The following is a 16030-nucleotide window of genomic DNA, read 5'->3' on the forward strand; positions in this document are numbered from 1 at the left end:
ACTCCCACAACTTCTGAAGGCAAGCTGTTCAGTGGTGGGATTCAATTTTTTTTTTACTACCGGTTCTGTGGGCGTGGCTTGGTGGGCGAGGCATGGGAAGGATACGGCAAAATCTCTATTCCCACCCCACCCCACTAACCTGCTTTCCAGCTCCGTTTTCCTGTGCAGGGCAACAAAAGGAGACCCAGCCAATCAGCTGGGATTCGGGAGGTGGAGAATAGATGGGGGTGGAGCCAGTCAGAGGTGGGATTTACCGGTTCTCCCAACTACTCAAAATTTCCGCTACCAGTTCTCCAGAATTGGTCAAAGCCTGCTGAATACCACCTCTGAAGCTGTTCCATTGGTTGACTGTTCTCACTGTCAGAAAGTTTCTCCTTATTTCCAAGTTGAATCTCTCCTTGATTAGTTTCCATCCATTATTCCTTGTCTGGCCTTCGGGTGCCTAGGAAAATAGCTTGGCCCTCATCCTCTCTGGGGCAGCCCCTCAGATATTGGAAGACTGCTATCCTGTCTCCCCTGGTCCTTCTCTTCCCTAGACCAGTCAGGCCCAGTTCCTGCAACCGTATGTTTCAGCCTCCAGTCCCCTTCACTGAATAAGTTTCAGAGCCCCAAACAACTAATTTTAATGTGTTTTTTCAAAGGGCTTTGTAACAATACTTTTGTTACTAGCCCACCTATGATTTCTGACTACTTCTTCCATTTTTTTGTTCCTAGAAAAATAATCTATTCAGGAGGAAAATGTAGAATAAGTTACATAAATTTAGCTTTTACAGGTAAGCCTCAACTTACAAACATTAATTGAGTGACTGTTCAAAGTTACAACGGCCCTGAAAAAGGTCACTTATGACTGTTTTTCACCGTCACGACCTTGGTAGCATCCCCACGATCGTGTGATCAAAATTCAGATGCTTGGCAACTGACTTGAACTTACGACAGTTGCAGTGTCCCAGGGGGTCATATGATCCCCTTTTGCAACCTTCTGACAAGCAAAGTCAATGGGAAAGCCAGTTTCACTTTACAACCGTGTTACTAACTTATCAACTGCAGTGATGCACTTAACAACTCTGGAAAGAAAGGTCGCAAAATGGGACAAAACTCACTTAACAACTGTGTCACTTAGCAACAGAAATGTGGGTCGTAAGTAAAGGACTACCTGCTTTGCTTGGAATAATCTGGTCGGATGCATTAATAGCGTCCACTCAAAGGTAATAATTCCCAAGAGAAAGCATTACTGGCAAAAAAGAACAGGAAGGACAGCATTTTGTAAGATAATATACAAATAATAACAGATAATCAGAGTTGGAAGGGACCTTATAGGTCATCTAGTCCAACCCCCTGCCAAAGAGGGAGACCCTACACCATTTCTGACAAATGGCAGTCCAATCTCTTCTTGAAGGTCTCAAGTGATGGCGCTCCCACAACTTCCAAAGGCAACTTCTATTCCAGGGATTGATTGTTCTCACTGTCAGAAAGTTTCTCCTTATTTCCAGGTTGAATCTCTCCTTGTTCAGTTTCCATCCATTATTCCTTGTCTGGCCTTCAGGTGCTTAGGAAAATAGCTTGACTCCTTACTCTCTGTGGCAGCCCCTCAAATATTGGAAGCCTGCTATCTTGTCTCCCCTGGTCCTTCTCTTCACTAGACTAGCCATGTCCAACTCCTGTAACCGTTCTTCATATGTTATAGTCTCCAGTCCCCTCTTCATCCTGGTTGCTCTTCTCTTCACTCTTTTTAGAGTCTCAACATCTTTTTTATAGAGTGGTGACCAAAACTGGATGCAGTACTCTAGGTGTGGTCTTACTAGGGCTTTATAGAGTGGTATTAGTACCTCACTTGATCTTGTATGATTCCATAAAATGAAGGCGGAGGTTTTAAACCAACACTTACCTTTTCCCCTGGTGTGACTGATATCCTCCAGATGCAATGCTTGTGAGAAGAGTATCCATTGGGGAAGTCAGGTGAGGAGAAATTCCCTTGACTGTCTTGCAGTGTTTCTCCACAAGCTGGAGGAGAAAATAAAAAATAAAATAAAATGGAAACACAAAAATAAATATACATAAATAAAAGGAGTAATACAAAGAAGACACTGCCTGAATTTAGGGTCCTGGTGCGGCCTGTCAGCCACCGGCCCCTCCAACAGCTGAATCAGATGAGGAGAGAGAGGGGGGGAGGGAGGGAGGGAGGGAGGGAAAGGGAGGGAGAGAGATCGAGATCAGATGGAGAGTTGACAGCCCCCAGGTCTGGAAGTGGCTGATGAGGAAGAGGAGGAACAGCTGGGTCCAGTGCTTGACGCACTGCTGCAAGAAACCAGAGGAGAGGAGAACAGTGGAAATCTATGGGCTGGTCCTTGGGATGGAAGAGCCACCACTGCTAGTGAAGCCTTTATCTGGGGATAAAAGGCAAGGAGCAGAGATGAATAGATGTGGCAGACAACTATTCATCTTACGGATGGATGGACTTGTTAGCCTGTGGTGAGAGAGAAACTTTTTGCTCCTAATAACGGAGTCATTGATTCAACTACAGAGGGTTTGTCGTGTTTGGGGAACTGTGTCAGAATAGATGCCCCAAAAATGTATTCCTAAAGTGATCCAAGGGATTCTAATTTCAGGAATCGAGCAAGCTGTTTTCAGAGTTCAGGCATTGCCAGATTGTTATGCAGGGTGAAATAAGCATGTCCTTCTCTAGAGTATTCCCTGTCCATTTGGTGGTATAATCAGTTAGAAAGCTAGGTGTGAATTATGACCACGTGCACGAGGCTTTGTAACCAGGTTTGTAGACAAACGCCCTTTCCCCAATGAAAAACCCTGCCAAAGTCACACAGTTTCCACGACAAGAAGCACACAGCCTTGCAAAAGGCACACTTTAGGTAAATAGTTCAGTTTTATAGATATTAAGTTTGCAAGATATCTTTTCCTTCTCAGGGACGGGATCAACGAATTATGACCAGATTTCCTGTTCCTCCCATCCTCTAGTTTCTGAGATTTGTCCAGGCGTGGGTGACATACTTCAATTTCCATCCTATCTTTGCCATTGGGCATTGAGAAAGAAGAACACGCATTCTCACAACACTGGTTCCTACATCATCCTGCTTAAGGTACCTTATGTACAGGGATTACAAAATGGCCCTATTCTTCCTCCAATGAACTGCATCAGCTACTTATTTCTTATCTCTTGTTTGGCTCCTGAAGTTGGCTCTCATTTGAGATAAGACCCCCCCACCCACCCAATCCTTCCCCAAAGTATCTACATCTTGTTCTGCAGCTGTGAAAGTAACTATGGGAACCAAGCAGGGGCCATGTTGCCACAGTAACAGAAGTCGAACATGGTCAGCGCAAATCTTACAAGATTTTTCATGTTGCTACGTTCTTCCTTTCACATCAAAACGCCAGGGGGGTTTCCAGATTCTTTTGAGAAATAGACCTTCTTTCTCTGTTTTTTTACCCCAGACATGCCCCAATCCTACCCAGGTTTTTAAGAGCGCCACATGGCATGAATGCCATGGTCCATGATGGCACCAATACAAGAGCACACAACAGATACAAACTCAATGTAAACTGCTCCAAACTTGATTGCAGAAAGTATGACTTCAGCAACAGAGCGGTCAATGCCTGGAATGCACTACCTGACTCTGTTGTTACATCCTCTAACCCCCACTCCTTTAACCTCAAATTATCCACTATTGACCTCACCCCACTTCTAAGAGTTCTGTAAGGGGCGTGCATAAGTGCACCATCTTACCTACCATCCCTGTCCTATTGTTCCCTTTTACTCGTCCCTATTTCCTGCATTCATACTCATGTTAATTCTTATACCTATTATCTTGTAAGCATTTGACAAATCAAATAAATCAAATAAAAAATTAAATTAAATAAACCAATCAAAAACTCCCATTCCTTGCAAACTCCCATCTAGACATAGGAGTTCAACTCCTTGAATTTTAAATGTGTTTTAGTTTTTAATTTGAGTGCATTTTAATGTGGAGAAAAGCCAAGGTTTACATTTAGGCAGGAAAAAAAAAATCAAAGGTATAAGCACAGATTAGGTGAAACCTGTCTCAAAAAGGGAAACTGTGAGAAGGACCTTGGAGTCCTAGTGGACGATTACTTGAATATGAGCCAGCCGTGTGCAGACGCTGCCAAAAAAGCTAATACAGTTCTGGGTTGTATAAGCAGAGGCATAGAATCAAAATCACATGAAGTATTCGTGCTGCTTTACAAAACCCTAGTAAGACCACACCTGGAATACTGCAACCAATTTTGGTCATTGTACTACAAAAAATATGTTGAGATCTTGGGAAAAGTTCAGAGAAGAGCAACTAAGATGATCAAAGGCCTGGAAACTAAAAATATTTGAAGAACGGCTGCAGGATTCGGGTTTGGCTAGTCTAGAGAAAAGAAGACATGATAGGAGTATTCCAGTATTTGAGGGGCTTCCATAAAGAAGACAGGGTCAAATTATTCTCCAAAGCGCCTGAGGGCAGGACAAGAAATAATGGATGGAAACTAATCAAGCAGAGATGCAACCTGGAATTAAGGAGAAATTTCCTAACAGTGAAGACAATTAACCAGTGGAACAACTTGCCTTCAGAAATCGTAGGTGCTCCTTCACTGGAGGTTTTAAGAAGAGACTAGACAGCCATTTGTCTGAGATGATATATAATCTCCTGCTTGAGCAGGGGGCTGGACTAGAAGAGCTCCAAGGTCCCTTCCAGCTCTATTCTAGTCCAATTCCTTCTACCTCCTCCTATCATCTCATTATTAGGTTCAAAATTTTATTAGTTTATTGAAGCATAAAATAGAAAAAATATAAAGAAAAATGAAAATAAAGGTAAAATTAGGAGAGGAAAAGGAGAGGAAAGAAAAGTGTAGGGAAGAGGACAAAAAAGGGGAAAAAGCTTTGACTTCTTACTCCTTTTGGTGCAGTAGAATAAGGTGAAAACATGAAACTTTAACTTTTTACTTTTATATAGTAATATATACTAGCCATTTTTATACCACCAAACCTAGCTAATCAGCAAAACCCCAAATCAACATTTCATCTGACTTATTATTAGGGACCAGTATAGTTTTTCTGCTAAGTATTATCTGGAAGGAACAAGACCCTCCTGTGCCAAGGTGTGATTAGAAGTTGATTTTGTATGTATATTTGACTTAGTGTTGGTTTCTGACTACAAAAGATACTAGAGAAAAGTCAATGGAACTCAAGGAAGGCTAGACTTGGATTACTTGTGGCAACTTAACAATTCCAGGCTGATAACTTTCTTAACTCCACCTCTAGGTTCTGCCTTTTTCTCCTATAAATACATTCTAGAGATGAAATTTTGGGTCTCCTTTATGACTCCTTTTTTTTTAAAAAAAAGTTGATTAGAGCAAGTTGAAAGAATGACTTTATCCTAACTAGAAAACCTGACTTTTAATCTTTAACCCAGTCTGAGACAATGTACTTTTGTAAAGCGCTATTCTTTTAAAAACTGTCCTAGACTGATTTATGATTTTCATTGAAATACTGTTATACGGACTTTTAAATATGAAAGCTGTTGATTTCTTGGGAAAACATGTTTCAAATTATATCTTGCTCTATGGCTGATCTTTGGGTTTGTTTGTTTTTTATTGCCTGGGTAATTGAAAGTCTCTTATGCCCAGGCCATTAGAAAACGTCTGGGAATTCAGGAGAATTTTATGTAAATTCTCCCAAGTGGGCTTGGGAAATGTCTAAGAGAAACCAGGATTTGACTCATGCCTCTGACCACATTTCCATGACAAATGGCATATCGATTGACTGTGCATTCTTGGACTTTGAACTAACATGTGGAAGTATAAAACGATGGACTATGAGTTATTCGTATCTCACTCTGACATGTTAAAACCAACGCACATTTTCTCAATCGAGGCCAAAGGGTCACTCTCTCAGCTAAGATTCCCAAACATCAGATGCCACTTATGTTGGCTAGAGCAGTGGTCGCCAACTAGTGGGCCGGGAACCACTGGTGGTCCATGAGAAAATGCTGGTGGTCCACAGAGAAAAGTCACCCCCAAGCACCCTTTTAAAGCAATTAATCCAGGCTGCGCGAGAACACAAGGTTGCGCTGCGCACATGGCCTGTGGGAACACAAGGCTTGCGTCGCTTGCATTGCGAACAATATGAGGTAGTGAGGGGAGGAGGGAAAGGATGCCCCATGTGCCCCATGTGAAACTTGCCCCAAGAAACTTGCCCCATGTGCCCCACGTACCTTGCCTGGCCACTGGGCTGTTTCTTTCTTCTGCTTTTGGCTACAATGGAAGGAAATCAGCAAAAGTCTTTCTTTCTCTCCCCCAAACTCTGCCAGAAATGAGTCTTTGGGACCCTGCAAGGCATCCTACTCCAAGAGGCTGTGCCTGCATGACAAGTCTCACAAAGACTTATTTCGGATGGAGTTTGGGGGAGAGAAAGAAAGACTTCTGCAGCTTCTGCTGCTTTCCTTGCATGAAGCCAAAAGTCTCTCTCTCTCTGCCCCCTGAGAACGGAGCTGGAGATGGTATCCTGCAATCGCAAATAAAGAAAGGAAAATGGGTGGGAATTTTCCTGCAGACTTTTTTGGGGATTTTCCCAGGGTCTCTGGTCTGTGGGATTTAAAATTATGAGTTTGGTGGTCCCTGAGGTCCAAAAGGTTGGCGACCCCTGGTCTAGAGCATAATAACAGCAGAAAAGTGATAGATTTTGTAATCAATAAAGTGTAACAACTCCATTTCATAGCCACAGAGCTGGCTCCGTGCATCTCAAAGAACAAATAATTATTTTAATTTGTAGAAAAATGGAATCTCTTTCCAAGCTCCTGTGTTAAAATGACTTTTTAGATCCATAGCCAAATAACACTGGATTATATCTGACAAAACTGGACAAAATGTTCTGGCCACAGCAATTCTTATGATACACCAAAGAAACTGTATTATTTCAGAACACTTCTTGGCTTATCGATATGGCCATGATTTACATAAAGTTTACAGATTATAGAAATAAATCCCATCATTAATTTGGGGGATCTGCTGCTCTCACCTACGATGGTGGCCATCAACCTTAGTATTGAACTTATGACAGTTGCAGTGTTCCAGAGTCATATGATCCTCTTTTGTGACCTTTCGACAAGCAAAATCAACGAGGAACCCAGATTCACTTAACAACCTGATTATTTAACTTGACAACTGTACTGATCCAATTAACAACTGTGGCAAGAAAGGGTGTAAGATGGGGCAAAACTCATTTAACAACTGTCTTGCTTAGCACCAGAAATTTTATGCTCAACTTTGGTCATAAGTTGGGGACAATTGGTAATGCATTGCACAAAGTCATCAATGAATCAGCCTTGGATGCTATTTTTTACTTAGAAGCTTCAAGGCTGCCACATTCAGTGCCTGGGAATTTGGGAGGGGGGATTTCATAGTGAGGTAGAAGATTAGACACAATAACCTTCTTTCTCAAAGAGTCAAGGACATGTTGTCCTGCACCGGGAGGGGAGTTACTGGAGGGATGTCTCCAGTTGAGAAAGAAGATTTGATTGGGCCATGCGATGGACTGATGGATGCAGGAGAGGGATGTCTCCAGTTGGGACAAAGATTTGATTGGACCATGCAATGGACTGATGGATGCAGGGGAGGGACATCTCCAGTTGGGAAAGAAGACTTGATTGGACCCTGTGATGGACTGATGGGTGCAGAGGATGGATCTTTTGGGAAGGGGAAAACCTGGAACTCTCAGATCTGGGTTTTCCTAGATGTGCCAATAGGATAACTCTAATAAAATGGAACTTTAAGGAACTGCTTGTTTTGGGAGTTTATTGGGTTGGAGTTGGATAGTTGGAACACTGACATAATGCTTTAATAGCCCTGACTCCAAACTAGCTCCTTCTTTCACTTGCAGTTAGCAGAGGTCCCGTCTCTTTCCTCATCTTTCTTCCCTCTTCTTCGTATTGGCTCAATCACCCATCTGAAGAATTTCCTGCAGGAAACGCTTGCATTCCTTACTAGCAAAACAACTCTTTTCTGTTGGTAAACGTCAGTCCTCTCCACGGAAACAGACACCCAGCAGGGGATGGATGCTGGAAAACTCCAAGCCAGATCAGGTCTTGGGAATCAAGCAGGAAGCAAAAGTTTCACACACTCCTCTGTCTTTGGCTCCCGATTCTTTGCCTTCTGTCCTGACATCTGTTCAGTTTTCCAGAGCCAAAACTGGGGTGGACTGGACTGTCTCCAAAGACTGGGTGACGATCTGAGCTATCCATTCAGCTCCAAAGCCTTGCATTATGTCATGCTTGTATCCCCTTGAAAAGGGAGAGGTAAGGCTGGAGCCTGGAGTGAACACTTGGGGGATGGTAAGATACAGTGGAAGGATGGAAACATTCTGGGTTTAGCTAGGCTGACATCTATAGTCTGAAGGAAACAAGTCTTCTACCATGGTAACTCTCCAAGGAGCAGACAGGACACTGTAGTGTACCAGTCCATGGTTTAGTCCCGTGATGGCGAATCTATGGCATGCGTGCCACAGGTGGCATGCAGAGCCATTTGTGTGGGCACATGAGCCCCAGCCAAACTTAACTGCATTGCGCATGTGCACGCCTCCCAGCTGATTTTTTTGCCCGCTTGAGGCCATTTTCGCCCTCCTGGAGGCTCGAGGGAAGCCTCTGCAGCCTTAGAAGGGCGAAAAATGGGCCCGTTTCGGCACTTCCAGTATTTCCGAAAGGCCTGTTTTTCAGCCTCCAGAGGCTGCAGAGGCTTCCCTCGAGCCTCCAGGAGGGCGAAAATGGCCTCAAGCGGGCAAAAAAATCAGCTGGGAGGCGAGCATATGTGGAGTGCAGGTAAGGGGGTGGGGCAGGGGTGTTGCGTGCACATGCGCAGGGGAGGAGGGGCGCATTGCATTGTGGGTGCGAGCACGCATGCACTTTCAGCACGCCACAACAAAAAGGTTCACCATCACTGGTTTAGTCTAAAGAGAGGGCTGTGGGGAGACAGGATAGCAGATTTCTAAGGACTCTCAGTAGGGGGAACAACGGCTCAGTGGTTAAAGATACTGAGCTTGTCTGCTAGAAAGCTGTCAGCTCTGGTTCAAGACCCAAGCACCACTTAATGGGGTGAGCTCCCCTCCCTGCTCCAGCTCCTGCCCACCAAGCAGTTGGAAAGCATGCAAATGCAAGTAGATAAAAAGTACCACTTTGGTGGAAAGGTTACAATGATCCATGCACCTCAATGTATAGTCATGCTGGCCACATGACCACAGAAGCATCTTCAGATTACGCTGGCTCCCTTGGCTAAGAAATAGAGATGAGCACCACTCCCTAAAGTCAGAAACAACTGGGCAGGGGAAACTTATACCTTTACTTTTTAAAGGCTATCAGAGAAAGAGGGTATGAATTTAGCTTCCACAACTGTGATGACCCAGAGTGTAACACAAACGTAACAAAATCCAAAATGTAAATAAGTGTCTTTTAATGCCTCCAACTTGGCCCCACGGTTCAATGATTCTCCGAGATAAAACATATTCAAAAATAGTCTTCAAAAGAAAGCAATACAGTCTGAACTTAATGAGCAGATAGAAGTAAAATAAAAACCTAAAACAAACTACAATGAAGGAATTTCCACAACAGATCAGGAGAAGTAATTACCAGTTTCAAGCAGATAACAAGGCACGGTCTGTTGGAAGGACGTCAACCAAGATAATGTCAGCCCAAAATAAAACATGCTTTGCTTCTGGCAATGCTGTGTTTTAACTGTCTCTCTTATATACTATTCTCCCCAACTGCAACCAATAAGGATCATGGCCGCTTCCTCTCTCGCAAGCCAACTTGTTGCCTTCTCTGTCCCTACCTGCGTGTCCTAAGATGCAGAGAGGAGGGGCTGGTTCTTCCTCTGACTGCCCAGCCAGCTTCTGCCCTTCCTCAGCTCCTCCACAACCTCTGGAGCCCCACCTCCATTCCCTGTGAGCTGTTCCTCCTCTCCCTCAGAGTCCGTCTCTACCAAGGGCATGACAACAACATCCAACAACAAGAATCATGGGGTGGAAGCTTTACTGAGAGCTCCAAACTCATGGGTGTTCCATCACAGAAGGTTTTCCAATGGTTGGAAAACCATGCATGTGGGATGCTCTGAGTAATGCTGCCAAGGACATAAGGTTGGAATGGAAGACTACCAAGATACCTTCCAAAGTCCCAAAGGTGCTTTTTTCAAGAGGAAACTGGACTTTCTGCTTTTTCATTGAAGATATTTCATTTCTCATCCAAAGAGCTTCTTCAGCTCTGACTGGATGGAGGGGAATGGAAGCCATTTTCAGCCATCTTCAGCTCTGAGCATCCAGTCAGAGCAGAAGAAGCTCTCTGGATGAGCAGGGAAACATCTTCAAAAGAAAAACTAGAAAGTCCAGTTACCTCTTGAAAAAAGCACCTCTGGAACAACAATGATCAGGATGACGGAGAATCCATAGACATCCCTTCCAAAGCTACAATTTTATGGATGATTATAAGTAGTTGGAGAAATATTTGAAGTGGATAAAAGTATAGCATGAAATACTTTACCCTAACCAAGAAGAAATTTAATTATAGATTTAGTGGTGATACTGTTAGAAACTAAAAAAAGCAGAAGACTAGGAAATGCAGGCATGAAAAGGGAGTAAGGAGTAGGGGAGAAATTAGTACTACAGATAGTCCTTGGCATTATGTTTCAGTCAAGCTGATTAGCATGAGGATGATAGGTTGAGGTTTTCTCTTTGCCTAACGTGCCACCGGGGTAATACTAAATTTTAACATGATTTAACATGCAGAAAAAACAATTACTACCCACCTGCCTTCAATTGAGGACCTGTATACTGCACGAGTCAAAAAGAGGGCTGTGAAAATATTTACAGACCCCTCACATCCCGGACATAAATTGTTTCATCTCCTACCCTCAAAACGATGCTATAGAGCCCTGCACACCAGAACAACTAGACACAAGGACAGTTTTTCCCTGAACGCCATCACTCTGCTAAACAAATAATTCCCTCAACACTGTCCAACTATTTACAAAGCCTGCACTACTATTACTATTAATCTTCTCATCACTCCTTATCACCCATCCCCTCCCACTTGTGACTGTATGACTGTAACTTTGTCGCTCGTATCCTTGCGATTTATATTGACTGTTTCCTAGTATGATTCAATTGCTTATTGTACCCTGTGACTATCATTAAGTGTTGTACCTGATGATTCTTGACTCTTGACAAATGTATCTTTTCTTTTATGTACACTGACAGCATTTGCATCAAGACAAATTCCTTGTGTGTCCAATCACACTTGGGCAATAAAGAATTCTATTCTATTCTATTCTATTCTATTCTATTCTATTCTATTCTATTCTATTCTATTCTATTCTATTCTACTCTACTCTACTCTACTCTATTGACTAAGTCTGCATTACTATCACTATTAATCTTGTCATCGCTCCTATCATCCATTCCCTCCCACTTATGACTGTATGACTGTAACTTTGTTGCTCGTATCCTTGCAATTTATATTGACTGTTTCCTAGTATGATTTGATTGCCTATTTGTATCCTATGACTATCATTATGTTGTACCTGATGATTCTTGACTCTGACAAATGTATCTTTTCTTTTATGTACCCTGAGAGCATATGCACCAGGAGACAAATTCCTTGTGTGTCTAATCACACTTGATCAATAAAGAATTCATCATTCATTCATTCATTGACCGGGGTCAAATTGGAATGTTTTGTAGGTTCAAGGCCTAACTAGATGCTCTTGTTCTATGGTGGGAGTTTAAAGCATCAGCAGAAAGGATGAGAGATGCCAAAGAAAGACTTAGGAAAGGTGTATGGAAAGAAGTTGTGGTCCCAAACTAAAGGCTCTGTATAACCATTTAATTTCCCCTTCACTACCTTATTTTCTAAGAAAAATAAAACAGAGATGGACTAGTGAGAACTTTTGCAATGAAAACTTAAAATTAGTTCCATAGAAACTTAAGATTAAAAACAGAAGCTTTACCCCAGAAGCACTTCTAGATTCTTCTTTTGTAAGGTGCAACCCACCATACTTACTAGGGCATTTGTAGAGTTTGCGTGCCTGGGCAATATCTCCTTTGCTCAGCCGGGTCCTCTGTCCAATGGAGGGCTGCATCCCATTCACATTATATTTGGGAAGAATGGTGTCCAGGAAGATCCCCCTGAAAAGACACAAAGGGGAATATGCTCAGCTTTCAGCTGCTTTGCACAAGCACAACCAAAAGCCTTGGCTCATAAAATAACTGGTGACTGGGAGTCAGCCATCTGGAAAAAAAATAGATTGGTTATTTTGCAAAAGAGAAAGTAACTGTGATGATGGCTGTTTCATAAACCCAGGCTTACATGCATCCACACCTTTTTACTTATCCCTTTTTCCATTGAATAGATATCCTTTGAATAGGTGTCAGTTTAGACTGGAAAGTTATTCATGCTCTGCTTTAGATAAATCCCACATTTCAATCAACATGGAAGCCTCGATATCATTCTCCTATACAGGCATTAACATTGATGGAAGGTGGATACTGTCAAGGATTTCCGAAGGATTTTGAAATAAGAAAGCAAAAGAATGATTAAGGAAATATAAAGAATTTAGCTCAAGTATTTCTGGTTATGTACAAGTTGTCTTGAAACTGGACCAATTACAAACAAAAAAACAAAAAACCAAACAAACACACAATGTAAGCCAGCATGTTCAATATCTTTCTAATGACCTACTGTCTCTCTAGAAGATTCTGATGGAGTTCATTCATTATAATTGTCTCCCTGGAGAGCAAGAGGAACAGAAATCCTTGGCAATCCCAGAAATATTAGTAGATCCTTAACTTATAGATTGTAGAGCACTGAGTTCTGCAATTGTGTTATTAACAGGCCATCTAATCTTTTATATTGCTGTGACTACTACTCTTCCATAGATGGAGATGAGAGCTGAAATGAAGACTAACAGAAAAGATGGATAGTGGGATCAGAATAGAATAGAATAACAGAGTTGGAAGGGATCTTGGAGGTCTTCTAGTCCGACCCCCTGCTTAGGCAGGAAACCCTACACCACTTCAGACAAATGGTTATCCAATCTCTTCTTTAAAACTCCCAGTGTTGGAGAATTCACAACTTCTGAAGGCAAGTTGTTCCACTGGTTAATTGTTCTCGCGGTCAGGAATTTCTCCTTAGTTCTAGGTTGCTTCTCTCCTTGATTAGTTTCCATCCACTGCTTCTTGTCCTGCCTTCTGGTGCTTTGGAGAATGGCTTGACTACCTCTTCTTTGTGGCAGCCCCTGAGATATTGGAACACTGCTATCATGTCTCCTCTAGTCCTTCTTTTCATCAGACTAGACATACTCAGTTTCTGCAACCGTTCTTTATATGTTACCATCATTAGCTATTTCTGTAGTAGATCAATTCCAAGTTGGGTGCATCTAAAAGTTGTGGGCATCCTTCACTTAGGTCTTGATTCCTGTTCTTGGCCACATCACACTCACTCATTCCTTCTCCCAAGTTTCCATGTAATTCTTAAACCGGTTGCCCTTATGGTGGATTCCAACTTGGCTGCAAGAACATAGGATGAGTTACTAAAAACAGACATGGATGCCCTTGTAATTAGAAAGGCACAAGGGCATAAATCCAGGAACCTCACCACAGGAAAGGAATTGCCCACACAAGACCTTGCAAGCAGTTTAAGCTCTTGCAGGCGCTCTAAAGTAGTTCTAGATCCATCTGACTTCACAGGACTAGTTGGTTTAATCCAAGAATATCTGGTTATGCACAAGTTGACTTGAAATCGGAACAATTTTTCTTTCCCTTGCAACCTGTAGCTTATGGATGGACTATTTCCTATTAATAGAAACTCTTTTACCTACTCTGCTTTTGGAGTCAAAGAGATTACTAACCTTCTGTTTCCACAGCAATGTATAAGTGATCCTTACTTAAAAATCATGATTGGGACTTCATACTCCATTGTTAAGTGCTACAACCAATAAACAAGACTCATGTGCCCACAATAGAGCTATGACCTCACATCTCTCAGAGTTAAAGCGAATCTCCTTTGGTTGTTAGCACATTTAGTCCCATGCTGTGAATGGCAGTAACATTCTGTCATGTCTACACAATGCACTAGACTCTGAATTGAAGGCTTAGGGGAATGAAAATATGAAGAGAAAGGAGGTGAAACATCCAATGAAAAGCACACAATTCTCTAAGGAATGGAAGGTTAAAGCTTTCTATTTCATAAGCTAACACGAAAAATATTTTGCTTCTTCTGCCTCCTAGTTGGATGTGTCTACTAAAATTAAGTCCATGCTTGACATTCTTGGCAGTCTGAATCAGAAGGTTTGTCGCCCAGTTGCCTGGATTCTTTGGTTGGGTCTAGAATAACTCACCATGGCCAACTCATTGTGAGACAACTTTCTGCAGGACAACTCAACACAGTATTCATCGTTTTATTGAGTTACCTTTATTAGTGGTGGCCATGTTTTTGTTGAAGTTACTGTAACACTTATATTTCTGAATTGTCTTTCTTCATTTTATTTTTATTGGCCATGGTTCCATTGAACTTAACTGAACTTTTGTATTTTTTGAATTGTCCTGTGGCAAGCTGGCCACAGCAAGCTGGCTGTGGTAAGTTGTTCCAGTCCGTCTTTTGTCGTAGTCCCTAGCTTGTAAACCTAAAGATCCATGATTGTTTTTCCCAACTTACTCCACAAAAACCCATATGCTCTGCATATCCTGGACATAAATTATTTCAACTTCTACCCTCAAAATGATGTTACACTAGAATAGAATTCTTTATTGGCCAGATGTGATTTGACACACAAGGGATTTATCTGTGGTGCATAAGCTCTCAGTGTACATAAAAGCTATAAGTGATAAATCATGATCATAGTCATAAATGCATTCATCATGAATCATGAGATACAACACTTAGTGATAGTCATAGGATACTGAATAACGCAACCAACATATATCATACTAGTAAACTAATTAAAACAATATAAATCGTATAAAGATGCAAGCAACAAAGTTATAGTCATAAGTAGAAAAGGAGATAGGTAATAGGAAGGATGAGAAGAAGAATAGTAATACAGTCTTGCTAAGCAATTTGACAGTGTTGTGGGAGTCAGTTATTTAGCAGAGTGATGGCATTTGGGAAAAAAACTGTCCTTGTGTCTAGTTGTTCTATTCTATTCTATTCTATTCTATTCTATTCTATTCTATTCTAATCTGTTCTGTTCTGTTCTGTTCTGTTCTGTTCTGTTCTGTTCTGTTCCGTTCCATTCTCTATTCTATTCTATTCTATTCTATTCTATTCTATTCTATTCTATTCCATTCCATTCCATTCTCTATTCTATTCCATTCCATTCCGTTCCGTTCCGTTCCATTCCATTCTGTTCCATTCTGTTCCGTTCCATTCCATTCCATTCCATTCTTTATTCTATTCTATTCCATTCCATTCTTTATTCTATTCTATTCCATTCCATTCCATTCCATTCCATTCTCCTATTCTATTCTATTCTATTCTATTCTATTCTATTCTATTCTATTCTATTCTATTCTATTCTATTCTATTCTATTCTATTCCTACTACTATTCCATATTCTATTCTATTCTATTCTATTCTATTCTATTCTATTCTATTCTATTCTATTCTATTCTATTCTATTCTATTCTATTCTATTCCTATTCCATATTCTATTCTATTCCTATTCTATATTCTATTCCTATTCCTATTCCTATTCCAATTTCCTATCCTATCCTATCCTATCCTATCCTATCTTTTGAATTATATAACTTTGCCGAATTTGCTGGTGAGATTTTTATTAACCAGAATCCATCTTCTCAATCGTGGTGACATTGACACTCTCTGTTTCTTTACAGCAGGTCAGACAATGGGAGACTCAGCAATTGGTATCAGGCTGATGTGGTTCTGCTGAAAAGGTCAGACGAGAAAGTAGAGGCTTGTGAGAAATCCTGGATTTCTCTTACGGTGTGTGAAACCATCCATTTTGAAAGTTGTGACAATTT

General features: G+C 41.5%; 1 protein-coding gene across 2 annotated transcripts in view; it reads right to left on the minus strand.

Annotated features, from left to right (window-relative positions):
* The window catches only part of BMP1 (bone morphogenetic protein 1), a 176246-nt gene that overhangs the window by 40331 nt on the left and 119885 nt on the right, over positions 1 to 16030 (minus strand). For both annotated transcript variants that reach the window (XM_087938640.1, XM_087938641.1), the window contains exons 7-8: positions 12054 to 12178; positions 1886 to 2001 (exon numbers count right to left, since the gene is read on the minus strand). In XM_087938640.1, coding sequence (XP_087794766.1) covers positions 1886 to 2001; positions 12054 to 12178 — 241 coding nt within the window. The remainder of the gene's footprint in view (positions 1 to 1885; positions 2002 to 12053; positions 12179 to 16030) is intronic.

Source organism: Pseudonaja textilis, chromosome 9 (assembly GCF_049901715.1).
Source record: "Pseudonaja textilis isolate UNSWEBS1 chromosome 9, rPseTex1.2, whole genome shotgun sequence".
Classification (NCBI taxonomy): Eukaryota; Metazoa; Chordata; class Lepidosauria; order Squamata; family Elapidae; genus Pseudonaja; species Pseudonaja textilis.